General features: G+C 40.5%; 1 protein-coding gene across 1 annotated transcript in view; it reads left to right on the plus strand.

The window, feature by feature from the left end:
* The window catches only part of LOC126297407 (ras-like protein 2), an 84,538-nt gene that overhangs the window by 44,503 nt on the left and 16,882 nt on the right, over positions 1–23,153 (plus strand). The window contains exon 3 of the mRNA XM_049988165.1: positions 12,857–13,068. Coding sequence (XP_049844122.1) covers positions 12,857–13,068 — 212 coding nt within the window. The remainder of the gene's footprint in view (positions 1–12,856; positions 13,069–23,153) is intronic.

The raw sequence follows: 23,153 nt of genomic DNA on the forward strand, positions 1-23,153 counted from the left end.
ACTTGTTTGATACATGGCTTTTGTGTGAATTTCTCTTTGAAAAGCGTCCCTATTTCCCGTTTTGTAGTTATGGACTTCATTGTTAAACACAGGATGTTCCTGGTGTACCTTCCAGAAAGATGTACTTTCATAAATATAAATACATGGTAAGGTCATGATATTTAGTTTCTTGAAAATAGTGTTACATTGTTCTGTATGTGTCACCCATTTCATTATTCGTAATGATCTCTTTTGAAGTGTAAATCTGTGTTAAGGCAGACTGGTATCACCCCAAAGCATGATGCCATATTTTAACATGCTACGTACGAGTTCAAAGTACGAACATACCACTGAATCAGTACTACAGGATTTTTTTTTAGTGTTCTGAGAAAATAACAATACCCATTTCATTTTCTCTTTAACATTTCTGTATGTTTCTCAAACATTAAATTTTCATCCAGCCAAACTCCAAAAAATTTACTATGGAAGGTTTGTTCTACCTTACGCTGCCCAAGTTCTACTGTTAAGTTGGTTTCTAGTTTGTTAGTTTTATGTCTGAAGTTTGTCCAAACTGTTTCTTTGTCATTCAGAATTAATTTCTTAGCCCTAAACTATATGTTTGCTTTTTCTGCAGCTGCTGTGACTCTTTCATGTAGGTCAGCTTCATCCATAGCTTTAAAAAAACAGACCGGTATCATAAGCAAACAAGTCTATAGCTGTTTCTGATATAAGGCTTGGCATGTCTCTTATGAATATTAATGAAAGCAATGGTACCAGTATGGAGCCCTGTGGCACCCCATATCTGCCTCTTTGGTATGGTGCTGAGTAAACTTTACTTGTATGTTTTATCTCTACCATTTGATACCTGTCAGAAATATAAGATCTTAACCAATCATATGCTACTCCACGAATCCCATAGCAATAGTTTACTTAGCAACAGATCATTTTTTGTCTGTGGATTTTATGATCAGTTTTAAAAAGTTATAGATATCTGTGTCAGTAGACCTATTTTTTGTAAAACTATTTTGTACATTAACTAATATTTGATTTGTGTTTAGAAAATGAGACAGTCTTTCATGCACTACCCTTTCAATTACTTTTTAAAATCCAGGTAACAGTTACATATGTCAGTAATTGATAACATCTGACAAGTCACCCTTCCTATAAATTGGCTTGACAGTTGAATATTTTAGTTTTTTCTGGGATGACTCATGTGCTAAATGATACATTTGTGATATCAGCAGCTTTATTACTTAGTCTGGAATCCCATCAGTGCCACATGACATTTTATTTTGTATCACATTTATAACATTTCATACCTCTAATGCAGTAATAAGATATAGGAACATGGTTTTATCATTCATGGGGAATTTGTCTCGAGCTGAAATTACATTTACTTTGAACTACTTTTGCTGCTATATTTGCATAATGTTTGTTGAATATGTTGGCTATCTGCAGTGGATCAACAGTCTTCTCTTGACTTTAAATCATAAAATTGTTGGTTTTTCCTTTTTGTTTACCTATATTTCCATTTATTACCTCCCAGGTTGATTTTATTTTTTTGCTATCTTTCCTGATACGTGAATCATTATTAAGTTTCTAAGCTGCTTTTATAACTTTCTTATATAATTTCCTGTAAATTTTCGCATTTGGTTTTAATGCAGTAGTATTTCTGGTGGATTTGTTTAACTTTCTGAGAATGTCTTACAGCTTTTTTTATCCCTAGGTGACCCATGTCTTTGCTTTAAGTTTAATTCTGACTCGTTTGATAGGAAGTGAGACATTATAACAGTGCCTATAGCTTGCAAGAAATGACTCAAACTTTTCATCTACATCACAAGTTGAGTCCATGTCCCGAGTTATATTTTTTAACATGTGATTAGAAAGCCTTGTCATTTCTTCATTAATCAGTCTCATCCCTCTGTATTTATCGCAGACCACTGGGTCCTTATTACACACACAGAGTGTACCAAAAGAATCGTCTGATTTGGCGTGTATATATTTCTGAAACTTATAAAAATATACAATGAATTTTTTTTTTTTTTTTTTTTTTATGGGCGGGAAACTCCAAACATTTTTTTCGTACCTTCTTGTAGCTGTTCAATGTGCCCCCCTTGAGATTACTGACATATGTCAATGCGATATTGAAATTGTTTCCACACTGCAGCAAGCATGTCTTTAGTTACAGCTTTCACAGCTGCTATTATGCGATGTTTCAGTTTCTTCATTGTTGTTTGTAACAGAGGCACATAAACAGAGTCTTTTATAAACCCCCACAAGAAATAATCACATACAGTCAGGTCTGGTGACCTTGGAGTCAGTAATGCAAGGCTGAATCATTTGGTCTAGTGCGACTGACGCATTGTTCAGTAACCCTTTGTTTTAAAAATTCCCCCACTTCCAGCGCACACTGCTGCTACCTATTGGGAACCATGTAAAGCTAGAGAGTTTGCTCTTCTTAAAAGTACGTTCTTTATGTACATATCTCAACTAACGTAATAGTTATGATTTTTTTAAAATCGGATGACTCTTTTTGATACACTCTGTATTATTTAAGGTTGATATGGCAGCCTTATGATCCAAGAAACTAGTACCTATTACTTCAGTGATATGCTCACACTTGTTCTTATTGGCAAATACTTGATCAGTTATTGTTTCAGATCCATTCACACATCTAGTTTCTTTGAATACTTTTTCTTTCATATTATAAAATAAGAACAGATTGATCAGTTGTTGTTGTTTAGTACAGTTATTTTTAAAATTAACATTAAAATCTTCAAGAACAGTTGTACTTTGTAGTTCATGTTTGAGTTCATTTAGCAGTATTTCAAGATCTTGCAGGAAAAAAGTAAAATTTCCTGTTGGTTATCTGTATACACACACAATAATCAATTTGAGTTTTTCACGTACATGGTAACCAAAGTCATTTTCTATGCATTTTACATTATTCCATTTAATTTTCTTTGCGTTTAGTCATGTACTAACATACTGGGTTGGTGCATAAGTTCATAGAGGTTTTCCACAAGTTTAGAAAACATAACAGATACACATAACAGAGACTGTAGTCATCAGTAATATATTCTCCTTCACTATTTACTACAGTCTGCCAACACTGGGATAACTTTTCTATTTCGCAGCTGTAGAAATCATGTAGTTTTAAGGCGAAGAACTTTTCAAGCCATGTTCAAAGTGCATTTTCATCCAGAAAGGAAGTTCCTTGAAGGTTTTTCAATAGAGAGCGGAAAAGGTGAAAACCTGAGGGTACAAGATAAGATGAATAAGGTGTATGCATGGAATGACTTGCCAATGCATCTCTTGTATAGTGTTTTTTGTCAGTCTAGAAGAATGCTTCACACATTCCTCCGGTGCTTGTTCTTGGATTCGTCAGGAGGTGTTGCCTTGTTGAACCAAAAGAAGAGACTTGAGTGACGATTCAGCGTAGGTGGCATCTGAAAAGCATGGAAGTGTTGCCCTACTTCTCGCGGAAGTGACGAGTGAGGGTGCTGTGGGGATGCGGCCATACTTTGACCAGCAGGCGATTCACTGATAATTGATTTTCAGTCAGCGCAGTGCATCATCTGCTGCTACAGGTGGAGGTAAATGGAAGGAGTTGCCACACAGGTCCTCTCATCTGAGAGGAAAACACTGGTGCCAACTGTGCGGAGGGGTGTTTGGAGCTGTCTGAGATTGCATGCTCGGGGACATGCATAGGTTATTATTGCTGTGCTCACGGTCATGTTACGGTTTCTGGTGAGAGGAGGCGCATGGGCAGCTCTTGTGCACAGCGTTGGGAGTGTGTGAAATATCAGTGCTGCTCCACTGGTGCAGATGTTAGTGGCACTGGTGACAACACTGTTGGGAGCAGCAGGCACATGTGGGGCCAGGGCAACAGTGACGGTAAGGTCAACATCAGCTGGAGGCTGCATAAAGGGCAATGTGGTAGCGACATCGAGATGTGTCAGTTGTGTAGTCCGTTGGTGGCAGGACAGAGGCAGTGTTGGCTGGCAGTGTGTCGGACACAGAGTTGGGGGTGGTGTCGGCTGGTAGCACAGCAGGAACATCATAGGGGATGGTGTTGGCCTGCATTATATCAGAGACAGCATTGGTGGTGCTGCGATTAGGGCCGGTGATAGGCAGGAGCAACTCCATCTTGATGGTGCTGTATTCGTTGGCTGGAGGAGGCTCTAGGACATCAGCTGGCTTGAGCCTGTCTATGGGATGTTTTTTGTGGCCCCATTCAGACAAATGTAGAACATATTGTCCCCACGTTGCAACAACAAGTGCGACACCGAATACTAAGAGTGGAGTGGTGGCTGGTATCCATCCACCTTAAACATTATGTATGTGCATGCTGTGAGATCTCAGTGGATGACTGTGCAGTGCTCACCATAACATTGTGGAGCTGGACCGTGAAGCCTTAGAGTTGCTGCATGAATTCTGGGATGGTGCTGTTTGAAGGAAGTGGGGCTGCTTCCAAAAAATTGCTGGGAATGGTGAGTAGCTGTCCATATACCAGTGCAGTGGCAAAAGTTCCCAGTTTGATTTTGTGTGCAATCCGCAGGCCTAGAAGTACCAGGGGTAGGGCAGCAGACCATTCAGAAGAATAATACGAGGGTCAGTCAAAAAGTAATGCCTCCTATTTTTTTTTCTACGTTTAATTGTCAGGAAATTTAAATGCAATTACATAGGTTGAAAACCACAACATTGAGGATCATTTTGTCATTTTTCAATGTAATCTCCGCCCCTCTCTACAGTTTTGGTCCATCTTTGAACAAGGGCATGTATCCCAGCACGGTAAAAATCACAGCTCTGCTTCCTAAGCCATTGACGCACGGATGTTTTGACGGCCTCCTCATCTTCAAAATGAATCCCACAATGAGCTTCTTTTAGTGGCTCGAACAGATGGAAGTCTGATGGTGCCAGGTCAGGGCTGTATGGGGGATGAGGCAAAACTTCCCATCCAATTTTGACAATCTCGTCAGAGGTGTGACGACTGGTGTGTGGTCTTGCATTGTCATGCAAAAGAAGAACATCTGCCATTGATTTTGTTGGGCGAACTCGCTGAAGACGCGCTTTAAGTTTTTTGAGGGTTGTGACGTATTGAACAGAATTTATTGTGCATCCCTGCTCCAAAAAATCAACCAGAATCACACCCTCTGTATCCCAGAAAACTGTTGCCATAACTTTCCCTGCCGATCGCACAGTTTTGAATTTTTTCTTCCTCGGCGAGCTTGTGTGACGCCACTCCATTGACTGCCTCTTTGATTCGGGTTCAAAAAAATGCACCCATGTTTCGTCCCCGGTCACAATTTTTTTCAGAAACTCATCTCCCTCCAAACGGAAGTGCTGCAAGTGTTGGGAGGCTATTGGTTTCCTTGCCTCTTTATTCTGATCGGTTAACATTCTTGGAACCCACCGTGCACAAACTTTTGAGTACCCCAATTGTTTAATAATCGTGATCTCACTGCCTTTACTAAGAGAAATAATGCGACACACTTCATCTGCAGTCACCCGACGGTCACCACGAATGATGTCATCAACTTGCTGAATGTTGTGTGGAGTCACTGCACTCACCGGCCTGCCGCTCAGCTTTTCGTCAGTCAACGGTGTTTGCCCTTCAGCTTCCTTACGACGACAAACCCATCGTCTAACAGTGCTGACATCCACTGTCACAACACCATACACCTTCTTCAGTCTTTCATGAATGCGTATGGGCGTTTCACCTTCTGCATTCAAGAATTCAATCACACAACGCTGTCTCAAACGAACATCGATGTCGGCCATCTTACAAACTTCTGCTGTGCTGCCACCTGTTGACACAGAAAGTTACTACTGCAGTGGATTGCAGAAGAAGGTTTGAGGAATGGCGCCAAATTCAAATTTTTCACTTAACTTAATTTTTTTAAGTAGAAAAAAAATGGGAGGCATTACTTTTTGACCGACCCTCGTATATCTACATCTGCATCTACATGATTACTCTGCTATTCACAATAAAGTGCCAGGCAGAGGGTTTAATGAACCACCGAAGATGGCTTTAAGTGTGCAGTGGAACTGCTCCTCCATGCTGTTAACTGCTGGGTGGTAGTGGGTGGTGTGGTGGAACCTGGAGCCACAGATGGCTGTCAGAGATCAGAACAGAGCTGAGGTGAATCGGTGGCCGTGACCTGTAGTAGGTGTGGGGGGGCATACAAAGCGGGACACCCAGTCTGAACAAAGGTTGCAACCACAGTTTCTGTTGAAATGTCGAGGAAAGCAGTGGCCTTCTGCCAGAGTGCAAATCTGTCAGTAATTATCAGCGGATATAAAAATCCACTGGAGGAGGGTAGTGGGCCGTCAATGTTGAGTGTTGAGGTGTATGTGCATGAACCGGTGTTGTGTGGTGGTGGTGGTGGGGGGGGGGGGGGGGGGGGAGGAAGCTGCAGGCTAGCAAACTTGCCGTCAGACCTTGGCGTGCTGGCATGGAACACAGGAATGGGCCCACTTGAATACCCAGCCATGCAAAGCGTTGTTTCATAAGGGTGGCAGAAGTGTGGATGCCTGACTGTGTGAGACCAGTGATGTGGTCAAGTGCCAGTTTTTGGAAGGCAGGAGGGAGAAAGGGGTGGGGACAATCATTGGAACCATCAGGTTGTGAAGGATCCACAAGGACGTCTTACCAGATCTTACGGTAACAGCCGGATATGGACGTTAGCTGGAGGTTCAGGCCAGAGTCAGCATTCTGAATGGTGTGGTCTATGTCTGGGTCACCGTCTTGAGCGAAGGCCAGGGCTTGGTAGGCTTAGGGTTGGGTGGTGGTGCAGGAGTGGCTAAGGCAATCTGCCACAATGTTATTCATGCCTTCAAAAGGTCAGACATTGGTAATGAATTGTGCAACATAATCGTGTAGCCTAACCTGTCTGGATTGGATCTGGTCAATGGATTTCCTGCAGAAACCAGAGACAAAGGTGTGGTGGTTTGTAAAGATCATAAAGCCATGTCTCTCTATAGTGCCTCTTTTGCCAGTTTGCACCAAGTATACACAAACTAGTGTTACCCTCTGGGAGGATTTTTAGTTTTTGTTTTGACCGTTTGTTTACATAACGGATAGAGGGTATCGAACAATAATTTCATATATATGGCAATTAATAGAAAAACTTATCAGGTTTTACTTTGGGGATAATAAAAGTAGTGAAGTTCACGTAAATGAAACAACAAACGGTCACCAGCCTAATTAGGCATATTAAATTGAAACATTATTTTCAAGGAAATTGAATGTGATTTACTAAAGTGACTTCCATTAATGCACCTTTTATAATGCACTGGCGCAACTACAGGGCTAACTATGTTATGGTTAGCAGTAGTTACCACATACACAAATCAGTAATAATAGGAAGATAAATGGTGCTTCACTCATAATAATAACAGTTACTATTGCAATCATTAATCAACTCAGCACTGAGATGTTACTACAGGACACACTGGACTCAAGTTTGGCACAAAAAGAGTTCTGACTTAACTAACATATACATACCACAAATGAAATTGAATAATACTATATAAACACTTTTTTATACTCCCATTTTTAGCAATATCATAGAGTTCTTTAATTAGCAACAAAAATCCCAATTATCTTTCTTATAAGGGAAGAGTATTGTGGGGACCGATAAACTATTACTGTCTCTCTAGGCAAACTCTGTGATTATTTCAGAACCAAAGTGCAGTTCACTAATATTGATTCCTAACCCCACTTGGGATAGTTTATATTTTTCTCATTTAAAACAAATTACTCAAACACAAAACTCAATTAACCTCAGAAAATAGTTCATGGTAACAATTGACGCAAAATTACGTTTCATATAAGTTCAATTTATGTGCCTTTCTCATCACCTGAGAAGCAGGTATTTTAGATAGAAACCTTTACATCCTTTGGCACTGAAATTTGGACATTTAATACGAAACCAAATCACTATTTAGTTAGAAACAGGATACACCGTTTCTGCACATTTAGGATGGGATCCTGCATCAGTTTATGATTAGGATAACTTTAAGATTCAGACGCAGGTTTATAGCACTTGAATTATTATTGAAAAACTCACACACAAATATACTGGTCCATGCTATAATACGTATCTGTGTTCCTGAAGTTGGCGGAACAGTGGCGCAATAGTGGTGGCAAGCAACGTGGCAGCTAACTGGTCTCACAGTCGTGATGTTGAATGCTCTTCACAATTTCTTCTTGGCGGTGGATTTTTCTTATTTTAGAGCCATTCCATAATACAAAGAGCACCATGCAACAGCCAAAACCACATGAGAGACAAATTTCCATATGAAATGGCTTCCAAATGCCTCACTTGGCATCTCAATGTTTACCATACAACTGCTAGCCACTGACTGCATAGCGTTCCTGCCATGTAGCTGCACAGATCAACCACCAAAACCACCTTTCACTACGTGCGAAGCCACTTTCATAGCAGAGGAGGTTCCCTACAGCTTTAATCCTTTACTTTACAAATTCCCTAAGCATAAACCAGCCTCCAATATATAGATTTTCCTTTGTGAACAGACGTATATTATAAAATTTCATTAGTTTTAAACATCCTCTAGCTTTTACAATACATACATAACAAACTTTAAATTTCCTTTCACAAATCAATGACATTAATTAGTAAAGAACAACCACTTCATAGTCACATACACATAGTTACATAGTATAACCTACATTGATATTGGTGTTACACCTTGACTGAAGATCGGAAATAGTGGGCAGCAAGCAGCTCACTGTCATATGCACCACAGCAGCGTTGTTCATCAGAGATATCAGATGAAAAGAAGGCAAGCAGTTGCCAAGAATTGTCTGCGCATGGTTGTTGATGGCCCTGATAGTAGTCTCTCTTGCGTCCACTATTGCAAGGAGGGCACTAGGGTGGTGTTGGCCATAAGGGCCTCATTGGTGAGGTCCCATTTTATATTTTCAAAGCTCATGATCATGCCTGGGTCCAAGGCACCAGTTCGTTGCCTTTGATTTTATCACCATGGAATGCTGTAGTAAGGGGGCTCTCAGGTGGAAGCGCCATCGTTAAGATGGCAATGGAAAAAGTTGACTGTGGCAATGAAACGACACAGGCTTTTGTAGGTAGTAAGGTACGGAAATTCCGCTACTGCCTGTGCTGTCTTTGAGAGGGGGTAGGAGCTGGCAGCAGAGACTTAAGTGTCCCAGGAATTCAACCTCACCCATCCCAAAAATGCATTCTGCTATGTTGAGGATCACTCCAGTTTGCGGTAGACAGAAAAACTGTTGCGTAGGTGTTTGTGGTGTTCAGTAGGGTTCCTGGAGTAGATGAGTATTTCATGTAGGCAGACGAAACACCCCGGTGCACCCTGGAGGATGGTTTCAAAAAATTGCTGCCATGTTTGGGCAGCATTGCGGAAACTGACTGTCATGAATGCACTCTCAAACAGGCTGAAAGGCATGACTATGTCAGTTTTCTCAATGTCCTCTGGGGCAGTTGGGATTTGTGTGTAGACTTTAGTGCAGTCTATTTTACTGAAGATAGTAGCTTCTGAGATGATGATGTTAAAGGTGCAGAGGAGTGGGAGAGGATAGTGGTCAGGGATGGTGCAAGCATTGAGTTCACAGTAATCACCTCAAGGGCATCAGCAAATGTCTTTCTTGTGAACAAGGTGAAGAACTGAAGCCCAGGGGCTTTTTGAAGGGTGAAGTACATCAGCAGCGAGAAGCTCTTTGAAATTTTGTTGTGTGATTTTGCACTTTGGAGGGGAAGGGAGTGGGCACATTAGAGAACCGGGGGGAGGGGGGGTTGTGGCAGAGGTAGTGGTGATGCAATGCAGTGCAGAGTGTCATGCTGAACATTCTGGTGGGCACTTAGTGACTAGATGAGGAGGGGGATTCTGAAAGAAGTGGAGCATACGGTCCTAAAATCGTGAGCTGTTGCACTGCAAAACATGTGATGAGACAGGAGCTGCATCAGACAGACCTACCTGAGGTGCTATCGACTAAATGGTGCTTCGCTATGCCAGCCAGTAGACAGTAATGACGGAGGAAGTCAGCACCCAAAATGAGGTCAGTAACATCTGTGACTGTGAAGGTCTGCGGGAGTTCCTACTGAAGGCCTAAATCGAGCAAGTTGGTATGCATACCTTAGGTAGGGATAACAGAGTTGTTGGCGGTGATGAGCAGGGGACAGGATGGGGTCATGATTTAAGGGTAGTTTGTGGGTAAATATGAATAAATCAGAGCCGGTGTTGATGAGGCAGTGGACAGGGGAACTAGTATCCTTCAGGTTCTGTATGAACAGCTGTTGGTACAGCAACTGGTTGCACCTACTGCCAGTGGCTGCCGTGGTTCGTGGACTAGGAGCGCAGAGGTCTTCAGTTGGTGGTGTTCTTGTCAAACCTCTAGTGGTACCAACAAGCTGCGCCTAGCTTGCAATGGTCGTCAGGGGGTCATTTAGAACCACACTGATAACGGTGGATGTTCTCGCCTGCATCATCATCATCGTGTGTGTGGGAGTGGTCATCACCTGGTGGCAGATGTGTGTGGTGTAGGTGGGTGACACTGGTAGTGAGTGCTACCATTTTGGAGATCAGGTACATTAGGATCTGATAGAGGTCGGGGGGCCTGCGTGCTGGGCAGAAGGTCGTTAGTGGTAGGTGGCACAAGTGACGTCATGTACATGGGGTCTGGAGGTGGGGTGGGAGGTGTGAGTGAATAGCCAGCTGGAGCCACTGGGTGATGACCAGTGTTCCACAGTGAGGAAGGAGATCAGGGTTTCAGCCAAGACATTTGTGTCACCTAACGATAATTGGGCGTGCAAGGCCAGGGCAGCCCTTATGGGGGCAGGAAGGTGCTCGAACCAGCAGTTTAGGAGCAGACCTTCGGGGAGGATATGCAGTTCAGTGAGAGCTCAGATGTGATCCAGCAACAGGGATATGCCCGTTGCAGCTCCAAATGTGCCCGTTGCAGCTCCAAAAGCATGAAGCTGGATGTGATGCATTCTTTTAGTTTGGTGTAGCTGCCAGAGGGGGGAGGGGGTGTCAGTGTGAAGTAACATCACAGACTTGGGCAGCAGTGGTCAGGTCAAGGTGACCGACAACCATACTGAATTTCATTGCATTGCTTGTAATGGAGCACTTTGCACCATAGAGCACAAACCACACACATGGGTCTTGTGGGTTGATGGAGAGCAAATGAGGAGCCGTTTCTTTGTTGAAAAAGGGGGGAGGGGAATTCTGCAGATTTGGACTGTGCTGGGTGCCCAGCTGAGTCCAGCGGTTCTGAAGTGCTGACTTGTGTGTGAAGTTCTGACAGCTCGTAGGTGCTGGGGTGGTAGGGGTAACGGGGCTGTTGGCCAGAGAGCCCTTTGGGCATGAATGGCATAGGAGAGGGAATGTGTATCACATGGAGGTATGCATACAAAGATGATATGAGATAACACCAAACTACATGAAAGTAAAGATTAACTCAAAAACCAGTAGCGCCAAAACAGTTAAAGCAAAATGTGAAATCGTGTCGCTCAGTATAGAGATCAAAATGCTGTATAAAAAGAAAAAACTTCTCAACAAGCAGCTGTACAGTCTACACAGCTTGGAAATTGCCTCTCCAGCTTTCAATTCTCCTACATCTTTCAATACATAGAGAACTTCACTGATAAAGAACGAAAAAACTAGGTATTTTGAAAATGAAGAAAGGTAACCTCCCCTCCAAAACTTCACATGGCAGCCAACATCAGTTTCATGAAAGAACTGTTAACTCAACTAATATCAGTTTTACAAATAATGAACTTGCTCTCATAAACAAAGGACTAAGGCATAACATAGAGCCCAGACTTAACGCCAATAACTTGGAATGCCTTATTGCATCTACTAAACTTGCATGTGATGCTGCTAAATTAAATTCCAGGGAAACTAATGCCTTAGCTTTCAAAGCCAATATAATACTAACAAGACACTGCTTTATTTGTTTATCTTGATTTTAATCAGTTCTTCTTAAATGTAAATAGTAAGTAAATATCTACTGTCCCATACATGTACATAATGAAATATCTCTGAGAGTGGAAGTCTTTGGCATTGTTATTGTTGTAATATTGCTATCTTTTTATGCATGCCTCTATGTGATAAAACTTCTTAGTGTGTGAAGGGTGCATTACGTCATGTGCGCAAGATGGTAAGCAACCTGCACTGGAATGTAATGGTGCGGATTCTTCATTGTATGTAACCAAAACATCTTCCATTTGATAATAATAATTTGTTTACATAACTTAAAATCATAATAGACACAATTACAATTAAAAAGACATCTCACATTTTGTTTGGTTGTAGAGCATCACCACCCCAAGGAAGCATTCTACCAATATTGATCTTAGAGAGCAAGTTAGAAAAGTCTAATGCAGTCTGAGGTGTGGTCACACCTCATGAACTAAGGGTTAAGTTGTACTCAGTAGCCTCACGAAGACATTTTTGTATATACCAACAAGAGCTGTTACTCAATAAATTTATTTTACTACATTGGCAAATACTGACACATGTGGAACATCAGTGGAGAAAAAGGAGGATAATGTTTGTGATATGGCATATTAAACATATTTTTGTGCTTCGTTTAGCCAAAGATCTTCTTCATTTAGAAAAACGGTTTCTATTTTAGAAGCTACAATATCACTTTGACTGACCAGCTAACTTAGTTTTATGGTGTAGAGGGTTTAGCACATCGTATACATTACTTCCATGCTGTGATGTATATATCATCTGTTCAGTGGAAATCATTGTGTCATTAGACTAAATTTTTCACGCCTCTTTCATATTTTACTATGAAGCATGTTTTGTGCATGATCTGTATAAATTCTGCTGAGCTTGAACTTACCTATTATTCTGTTTCCTACAGTCCTTGATACAGCTGGCCAAGAAGAATTTAGTGCCATGAGGGAACAATACATGAGATCTGGTGAAGGTTTCCTTCTTGTATTTGCTGTGACAGATAAAGCAAGTTTTGATGAGATATATAAATTCCACAAACAGATATTGAGAGTGAAGGACAGAGAAGAATTTCCAATGCTGATGGTCGGAAACAAGGCTGACCTAGAGCATCAGCGTGTGGTAAGATACGTTTATTTAAGAAAATTCTTTCTTGAGGTTTCATTCCATTTTAAAAGTCAGTTGCATTTCTTAATGTATTTTAAAATTTTGTGTTCCCCATTTTTTATTTCTCTGGTATGCAGTCACTTACCATATTCAACATCTCTATCCAATGAACACATCATCCTCAACAATAATGCACACTATCATTCCATAAAATGCTGTGGAGAGATTGTTTATCGACCTTAGGACATTGGTGCAAAATGTGGTGGTCATACTTTATTCTACTACCTACTCTGTATGCTGGCTAACTATTGCTGTTGAAAAATTTTTTCTACCACTTGGAGATGAACCAGAATAAGTCTTCCCTTAAGTGCCACAAAAATTTAGTGGTCATAGGTCAAAAGGTCAAAGGAGTATATGGATGAAAAACTGGTTTCCGTTAATCCAGAGAGGAGAGGGGAAAAAAAGTAATAGAAACATTAGCAAAAGTGTAGACCTGATGACATGTCATAAGTAAAACTCACCAACATATCTGAAAACAAGGTGTGTGTGTGTGTTTTGGGTTAGTATAACCTAAGTATGGAGTGTGATTACCTAAACCAGTAATAGAATATGTAGAAAATTTAATTATTCTTCTTCATCACTATCACCATCATCATCATCATTATTTTGTACATCCTGGCATAAACAGTGTTCATGACTTTAACACAACACATTAGCAGGAGATTAAGTATTGCAGGTAAAAATTTGAACAAATTTGCATTGAACACTAGTAGCATGTGTTGTAATCCTTGTTGTAGGTGTATCCCCACCTACTCTTTCTACTACCTTAAAATGACTGTGTGTAGAAAACATGCTGCTGCTGCTGCTGCTAATGGTAGTGTTAGTGGTGGTGGATCAATACCATAACTTTCTCAACACAATTTGTGCTATACTAGTGTCTCAATTGAAATACATCACAATGTATCAGTAATTTTGTCAAAACTGGCATAGCCTAAAACTGGACAATATTATCAATTTTGCTTGATCCATACTTTGTCAGTAAAATGTGATTAATACTTGGTATAACACATATACATGTATTCCAAAGCAGTGCCTGTGTACAAGACACTATTTCCAACGCCACTGTCTTCCATTTGATATTTCCGCAAAGCAGTCTTCTTGAGGTTTGGCAGTGTTGTGCTGATATCTTTGATATAACTTACCAGTTAGAAATGACAACATAGAAAGTTATAAATTTTTGGGAGTGCTTATTTAATGAAAGCTTTAAATTGAAAACCCTATATTAGCCCTGATAAACATGTAGGTTTGGCAATTTTTATCGTAAAAATAATTGCCAACATTAGGTACATAGGAATCAGTATGTCAATATATTCGTCATACTTTTTTCAGTTGCCGATGTCATATGGAGTTGTGTTTTGAAATAACTTCTCACTTAGAAAAATCATATTCATTGTGCAAAACAAAGTAATTAGTTATGTGTATGTTCACACACAATGGTTGTACAGGGATGTGTTTCAGCATTTTGAAATACAAGGGGTGTTCAACAAGTAATGCAACACTTCTGTTTTCAGACAATTTCTGTTGAAAAATTGCGGAATTTGTTGTGGGACATTGGGAATATTTTTTCTTTGGCCCCTAAAACTTTGTGAAGTTCCAAGAGGTGATGGCACTACATATAGCCTTCAAATTGTGTCTAGCAGAGGTGCATTCCAAGCAGAGAGCTGTCATTGAATTTATTTTGGCAGAAAACCAAAACATCGCAGATATTCATAGGGGTGTCTGTTGCCATCATCGCAACTAGATCACAAAAATCTGTCTGATCTCCCACATGCCAGCCGGCTTCATGCAACTCCCGCAATGTTGGAATGTGCAGACACTCTCAGTCAAGATGTTTGATGGATCACAAACACATCGCTGCACAACTGGACATCTCAGTTGATAGTGCTGACACAATTATCCACCAGTTGGAGTACTCAAAGGTGTGCGCTCACTCGGTTCCTTGCTACCTAACAGGAGACTGTAAAGAGCAACAAAGGGGCACCTGTGGAATTGCTTGTACATTGTGAGGCTGATCACAATGATTTTTTGTCTAACATCGTCACAGGCAGCGAAACGTGGGTTCATAACTTCAAACCGGAAACAAAATGGCAGTCCATGGAGTGGTGCCACACACCTCTCTTCCTCAGAAAAAGCTCGAAGTGGGACTGTCTGCCTGTAAAGTCATGGTGACAGTCTTCTAGTACTCTGAAGGTGTTATTCTGTTTCATGTTTTCCCTCATGATGCAACGACCAACTCTGAAGTGTATTGTGCTACCCTCAGGAAATTGAAGAAACAGTGTCAGCATGTTCATTGTCACAAAATTTCTAATGAACTTCTCCAATGCAATACCCCACGCAAGTGTGCGCACCTGACAAGAGCTTACAAAACTTATTGGACCATCCTTCTACATCCACCCTACAGCCTGGATCTTGCACCTTCAGATTTCCATTTGTTTGGCCCAATGGAGGATCCACTCTGTGGGAAGCAGTACATGGATGAATGGGAGGTTATTGATGTAGCAAGACATAGGCTCCAGTGTCAACCAGTAGAGTGGTACCGTGCGGGCATAGAGGCCCTCCCAGTAAAGTGGCTTAAGAGTGTCATATTGAACGGAGATTATGTTGAAAAATAGGGTTTTGTAGCGAGAACAGTGGAGAATAATATGGTGCATTGCAATCCTGAATAAAACCAACCTTCTTTCAGAAAAAAGGAATATGTTGCATTATTTATTGAATTCCCCTCATATTAAACACAAATGACATTTGTTGTCAAAAATATGTTTGAATTTGAGAATAATAAGTAAATTCATAAATAAAATATGAAAGGAAAAATAATCTTCACTATCATTAAATGAATGTAATTTTATGCAGAAGAGAGTTAGGTACAGCTATTTCTTAATCTGCCTGTAAAAATTAAATGTCTGACAGACAGTAGAAGCAATTTTCAATGTAGATTGAAGTGAATTGTACGTAAATCTTTAGCTAAAGTAAAATAAACTAATTATTATAGGCCAGATGATACAGTTTCACATAAAGGAAAGATCATTATTTGCACTGCATATACATTTTGTGAGTTATCAAATGGCTGTAATAAGAGTTTCTGTATGTTATAAATATGTTTGAGCTTGAGTAAAATAACTTTTTGACTGATACATTGCAGTGGTGGGGACAGAGTTTCCAACATGCAGCCACCCACATTTGATAAAGCTCTGCATGTTTCTATAGTATAGTGGGCATGTGGTGCTCGAAAAAATGTCTGAGATTGGCTGTGCAGCTAGTCTCTCTCTCTCTCTCTCTCGCTCTCTCTCTCTCTCTCTCTCTCTCTCTCTCTCTCTCTCTTTTTCACCCACCACTTCACTCACTAAATGTTCATCACAAAGTTACTTCAATCGAACCATAAATATGTCATATTATCTGCCTGAATATACCTTTTTGGTAGCTGAATGGTAGAAAAATAGTCTGAAAGTGATTTGATGAACCCTGTGCCAAGCACTTAAGTGTGAATTGTGAATTAGTCATGTAGATGTAGATAAATTATCGATTTGCATTGTAACATATAGTACAGTGTGCATATAACACAACGATAAGGAAACTGGCAAGAGGATGAGGAAAGTTACAAGTTGAAGCTTTAGTACACAAGGTGTAGATCCACCTTAATTCCAACATATAATGACTTTATAAACCATTTCATAGGAATGCTGATGTTTCTTTCATTTTAGCAAAAGTCAGTGGTGAATCCATCATACAATGCAGGAAGTTTCCACCAGACACGCCATGACTGGCTGTGAATGCACCCTTATGAAATACTATTCACAATTGCCCTAATATAGTTCAGTTCCCAGTTGTATTTCCCACTGCACAACACAAGTAATGTGTGTTATTGACTGCTAAATTTACAGATATTATTATTGGATGAGGTGTTAGGTGAGTGGCCATTGCAGGTAGAAAGGTAATTGTTTTGAAGAGAAAAAATCTTTTGGAATATTGTACAATATGTAAAAATGTACTGTAGCATTGGAATGTGCTTGCAGAAATGAAACGAATGAAAATTACCTCTGGCATGTAGAACTTGCCTTAAGGAAATCTTGACAGCATCTACAATTCAAAAGTCAACATCCTATGTGATACCTAATGATACACCAAATATCAAAATAGATGTTTGTAGGCAGTTTGCCTGCGATGCAGACTAAAGATTACCCAACTACACTGGATGAAACAATCTGAATCATATTGTGGTTGCAGTGTGAATGGGACGGCTCACAGCAGCGTCCGTGTCTGTCCGTGCAAGCTGAGGTAGGCACGAGGAGACAGTGGCAGCTGAGTGTCTGCCTGGTCTGGGCCTGGGCTCTGTTGGCCAATCCCCAGGGTAGGAGGCCGGGAGCAGCTGAAGTAAGCCCCCCCAGGAGGCCTGCCAGTTGGAGGGCACTAAGTCCACAGAATCGAACTTGGCACAAGCAGCAGGGCTGCAGCTAGCTGATGTGTGTAGGCTCATAGACTGTTGTAGTCCCCCCTCTGGACTGTTAGCTGGCAGACTGTGGTACCTTTTACTAAAAATGATGAGTATTTATACAGAATTGGCCCATCCTTCTTTTGCTACAGCATCGGTTTCTGTTATGTAATCCGTGACAAACCATTGCTCAGACATGAAACAAACAAGTCACTCAGGCTGCGGTGGCTCTGTCATTCTCTTGCATTAATGGTATTACGCCTCTTGTGGCTCCTTCATTGCAGCATGTAGTAATCAACCCAAAGTATTGGAGTCGGTACTTGCCATAGCAGCCTGTAGCTGCTGTTGTAACTGCATCTGTCTGGCTCTCATCAGACCCACTTCCATGACCCCATTACACTAGCTGCAATAGCAGCATTTGCTCAGCTATGCCAAAAAATTGTTGTGGCACTATGGATCTGGCCTCTGGATCTTAGCTTATGATAATCCTGTGAAGACTTACATACATCCTACAAATCGATAGTTATGTACAGTACAGTCAGCTTTTTCCTGACGTCAGTCATCTAAAACCACAAGGTTTATTGTCCGCATACTTAACCTAAACAGCACTTACATGATTAGCCTCCTGGCTTCACTCCTTCTTACATATACCCGCATGATAAGCGAACTGGCTTCTCTCCTTTTTACATTGACGTTTACTGCATGAAATTACCATTTACAAACTAGCAAACTTATATTACCAGACTCTTTATTCTCAACTCGCCCATTAATGACTGCTTAACAATAAATCGATTCACTCGTGAATTCCTTAGGCTTATCGGGCAGTGTCTATACTAAATTTTACTTGACTATTCCTTATTGGCTATGGATAATCCAGTCCATCTCGTTTAGCTGTAAGTTCATTGAACTTCCCATCTTGCTTATCCATACACATTTCTCAATTGACCCATCACATAACAGATAAAAAAATAACATTGGAAAACTCTTTCCCTCTTAACAAATTTCTTTAATGAATTGCCTTTTCACAGCTAATGGTTCTATTCAGTTGATCTCTAACGTTCAGCACTTCTTCCCACCTGCCCACTAGCTTCTTTACTTACTGCTTTGGTACATATCATGAAACTTTATTAAATATATAAAAGTTTCCCTTGTGTTTTCCAAATCACCACACCCCTAAGACTATCCTCACAAATAAACCACATTTGTTACTATTACACACAATCTGTTGAAAGATAATTGCACCTATTTTCCTCCCAGTAAAGCTAATCACACACTGAGTCCTTCTTGAGATGATAGGTTTCCTTGCTGGTTGTGGTGCTACCTCACACGAACGAGTCATAGTGATTTTGCCTGTTGTTTAGTTGGTTTGTCCTTCATATCAGACAATTCTTGCAGCTGTTTATCTCTGGTGACAGTTTCCCCTCACTGAAACAATGTTACCAAGTTCTACCGTGCATCAGCGAAGGTCATCAGTAACACTATTAACATTACCAATAGCTTCCTGTTGTGGTGCAACTGAGACCAGGCCCTGTTGGCAGTGACTGATCTAGAGAAAAGGACAGACGTACAGCTAAGGTTACTACCATTTATTCTTTTGAAATATATAACCCCTGACAACTTCCAGAATCTGTTACATTAACAAGACATCATCATATCACAAATTTAGCAGAATTAATTTTAAACAGACACGGAGCTCTGCTGCAATTTACCCTTTTGCGTTAACAAATGAGATCCTTATAATCAGCAATTTACCAGAAATTGTATGTGTGTGTGTGTGTGTGTGTGTGTGTGTGTATGTGTGTATGTGTGTTGTGTGTGTGTGTGTGTGTGTGTGTGTGTGTGTGTGTGTGTGTGTGTGTGTGTTTTTCCCCCTTCTTCTAGAAAAATGAAACAAGGTAAGTCTGCCATATGTAAGCAGTATAGTCAAAATATTATTTATGCTGACTAGTCTATATAAATCACCTTTAAATTAAAATTCAAACCCTCCAAAAGGCGTAAAAAATAACAATAGTTAGAATACAATGCATAAAAGGGTTAACTACATCAGCAGCAAATCCATAGTGGTTCCCTCTTACTAAAATTACTCTGCATTTGCTTCGGAAGCTTTGCTTTCAGTTATCCACACCAACAAGAAGTTGGGTCCATGGCCATGTCCCTTATACACTGAGAGGTGACAAGTCTTCGAAACCTCCTTTTCCATGGCATAATGCAGCAACTTGACGTGGCATGGACTCAACTAGTTGTTGGAACTCCCCTGCAGAAATATTGAGCCATGTTGCCTTCATAGCCATCCATAATTGCAAAAGTGTTGCCAGTGTAGCATTTTGTTCATGAACTGACTTCTCGATTATTTCACAAGTGTTCAGTGGCATTCATGTGAGACGATCTGGGTGAACAAATCATTCATTAGAATTGCCCAGAATGTTTTTCAAACTAATCATGAACAGTTGTGGCTCAGTGCCATGGTGCATTGTCATAAAGAAAAATTCCATCATCATTCGAGACACAAAATCCATGAATGGCAGCATACTATTTCCTGTAAGTGATCAGTTCAGTTGGACCATAGGACACAGTCCATTTCATGTAAAGACAGCCCATGCCATTTTGGAGCCACCACCAGTTTGCACAAAAAATGGAAATGAGCATATGGCATTGTTGACCAGGAGGCCCCATTCGGGGAAGTTCAGCCACAAAGTGCAAGTCTTATTTCATTCGACGCCGCATTGGGCGACTTGCACACCTGTGCACATAAGCCACAATGAACTGTGGCTGGGCCATGAAGGAACTATGTCATACCAGCCACAGTTGCTCTGCCTTTCTGCTGCATCAGTACTATTGTGCCTCTTGTGCCTCCACTTTGTCGCAATGTGTAGTTATCAAACCAACACCTTGGAGTCAATACTTGCTATATCTGCAGGTAGCTCCTGTTGTAACTACATCTGGCTGGTGCTGGTCTGACCCACTTCTATGGCCTCTGGTGTTAGGTGCAGCAGTGGCATGTACTCAGCTGTGCCAAAAAATAGTGATGGTCTACACCTCCGTGGTTCTGCCCTTCTTATCTGCAATAGTAATTTGCTGAAGAACAGAAATCCAGGATCCACTTGCCTTGAGGCTTTCTTCATTCTTTTTAAAACTATTGCCATGTTTATGAATGTCAGTGGCTTCGCCATAGCAAGAGACCATTTACTGGTGAATTTCATTCATTGGTTGATATGTGACATCACATACTCTGCCATGGTAAGTTTCTCACTTGCCACAACCTGCAATACTGCATATGTTTGGTGATACTGTTATTGATGGATTGTTCGGTCACTCGGACATGACTTTTTCAGCTGTACGCAATATGTGGTATATTCCACACATTGTAAATGGGTCCGTTTTATCCTTTGCCAGTCAGAGACAATTTGTGATCTTCTAGGTCAACTTGAAAGTAATCTTTATGCTGTGTTTGCACAGTATATGGCCGCTAATGATGTGCTTATTGATGCGACAAAAAAATTGAGTTACCAATCTTGTAGAAACATACCATCAATAAATATCTCAGTTGCTTCTCAAATTATTACATTTTACATTATTGAACATTTAACCTGGGCGTCCTGTATTTGACTGTTTGTGCAAGTATTAGTCCATGTTTATTGGTTTTGGATACATGCTGTGGCCCAAGTTCTAACCAATCCTCATAACCAGCAAACCTATAAAGGGAAGCTATTTGTCCCTCCATTTTAAATTTAAAGTTGCTATGGAGCCACGTCCAGTGCCTGTTTTTTGAAGTGCTCTATGAAAAAATTGACAGCCACTGAACTAAGGGGGACTACATATAGTGACACCTTCCGGCTGTTCGCAGCTCGTGGTAAGTCATTTATGAGAAACCTCAGTGATGTCCTGCAGAAAAATAAAATCAATATATTCGAGAAAGGCACAGAGTGGCACTTTGGTAAACAAATAAGCAATATCAAAGTTGTTTGGTCAAAGTTTTAGTTTCTTCAAAATTCTCCAATAAATGTCCTGAGTCCTTCATATATGTGTCAGTCTTTCACAAACCTAACAGTAGTTTTAACTAGAAAGAAGAAAGCCTCACACTATATGGTTCCTAGATTCTCGTGGTGCAGCAAACAACTGTTGCAGTGAACATGGTGTAGTAATGACCAGGGAAAAGCCCTCAAACATTGGTGCAACATGTATGTATAATTTCCAACTGTGCACTCGAGTCCAATCTGCCACCAGCAACATAGGGTAAACCTTTGACAATGCCAGCCATTTGTGCTGCTGGTGAAAGAGAAGAAAAACCATTTAAAAAAAAATGTTGACTGAAGATCTTCAGACAAAAGTCAACAGGCCATATGTAAATAAGGGGCCACAAAAGCCTCAAAAATTTTGTAAGATAGGTGTTTGTCTTCATAACAATGGATTGTTCATTGTGAAAGATGTAATTAATCCTAAAACCATCTGGTATATACTCAGATGGTACATCCAAATACTTCTCAGAAAACTTGCTGCCATTGAGAAATACATACTGATTAGCTCATCATTTCTTAGCCTTTTTGTTGTTCCAGGCTTTGAACAAGGTACTGGGTGAGTATTTATTTACATTAATACTGCCATCTGTAACAACAACAACAACAACAACAACAACATGCAGGTTAGGCAGAGGAACAGGATATGCTATGAAACACCATCTGTTAAATTTACAATAAACTATAAAGTGGGCTGTTGGCCTGCTGAAAAGGCTTACATCTAACTCACAACCTAAACCTGAATTGCACTTTAGTAGTTACAAAAAAAACTAGAAAGTCTGTTGCAGGCCCATCACAATTAGAAAAATTAACAATGAAGTTGCATACTGTATGCTGAGACTCCATCTGTTGGATTTAAAGCAAACAATAAAGTTTAGTGGGAATCCATAGCAGCGCTGCAATCAAATGGACCCTGTATTCCACTAGATGTAAATGATCATCTAGCATATGTGTCAGAACATTTACAGTTGTCAGCCACACCACAGATCCTAAGGCAGTGAAATGCTGCAGCAGGCAATCATACTTGGAGCTTGTATTACTTGTACTTTTGTGGTAGTCCACTGCAGTCAAAAGGTTAAGCTCAATAACATGGTTGTATTGTGCATTTTGACTAACATAATGCATAGGTATTTTTAATAAAATCTTTACTGTGGGAGACTATGGTACACAATGTCTCTGATCCTATACAAGCTCTTTACATATAGTGTGTCCCAAAATTCTTGCCAAAGCTCTTTATCCTAAGATACAACATTTGATTTTAACCCCTGAGCAAGTGTGCCTAAGTATAAAGTGTGCCAACCCTCATTGTTTTAAAATTGGAGCCCATACCTATTCCTTCATTACTGCTTCAGCTAATACCGTAGTAAGCTGTGTTGTCATATGTTCAAGTCATCAGGTGTAATATAAAATAAACAGTGAGCTATGTGACAAATAATTTACAGTCCATGCAAGAAAATTACCCAGATTACAAGTTAGCAGCACAATCCCATAACGAGTCACTCGTCTATGAGATAATTAGACATTAAATAAGTGGTTGGCTGGGATCTGATGCAACTGTGCTGTTTGATGCTTTGAGTGGGTCATCACTATGAGGTAACACT

This window comes from Schistocerca gregaria, chromosome X, assembly GCF_023897955.1.
Source record: "Schistocerca gregaria isolate iqSchGreg1 chromosome X, iqSchGreg1.2, whole genome shotgun sequence".
Taxonomy (NCBI): domain Eukaryota; kingdom Metazoa; phylum Arthropoda; class Insecta; order Orthoptera; family Acrididae; genus Schistocerca; species Schistocerca gregaria.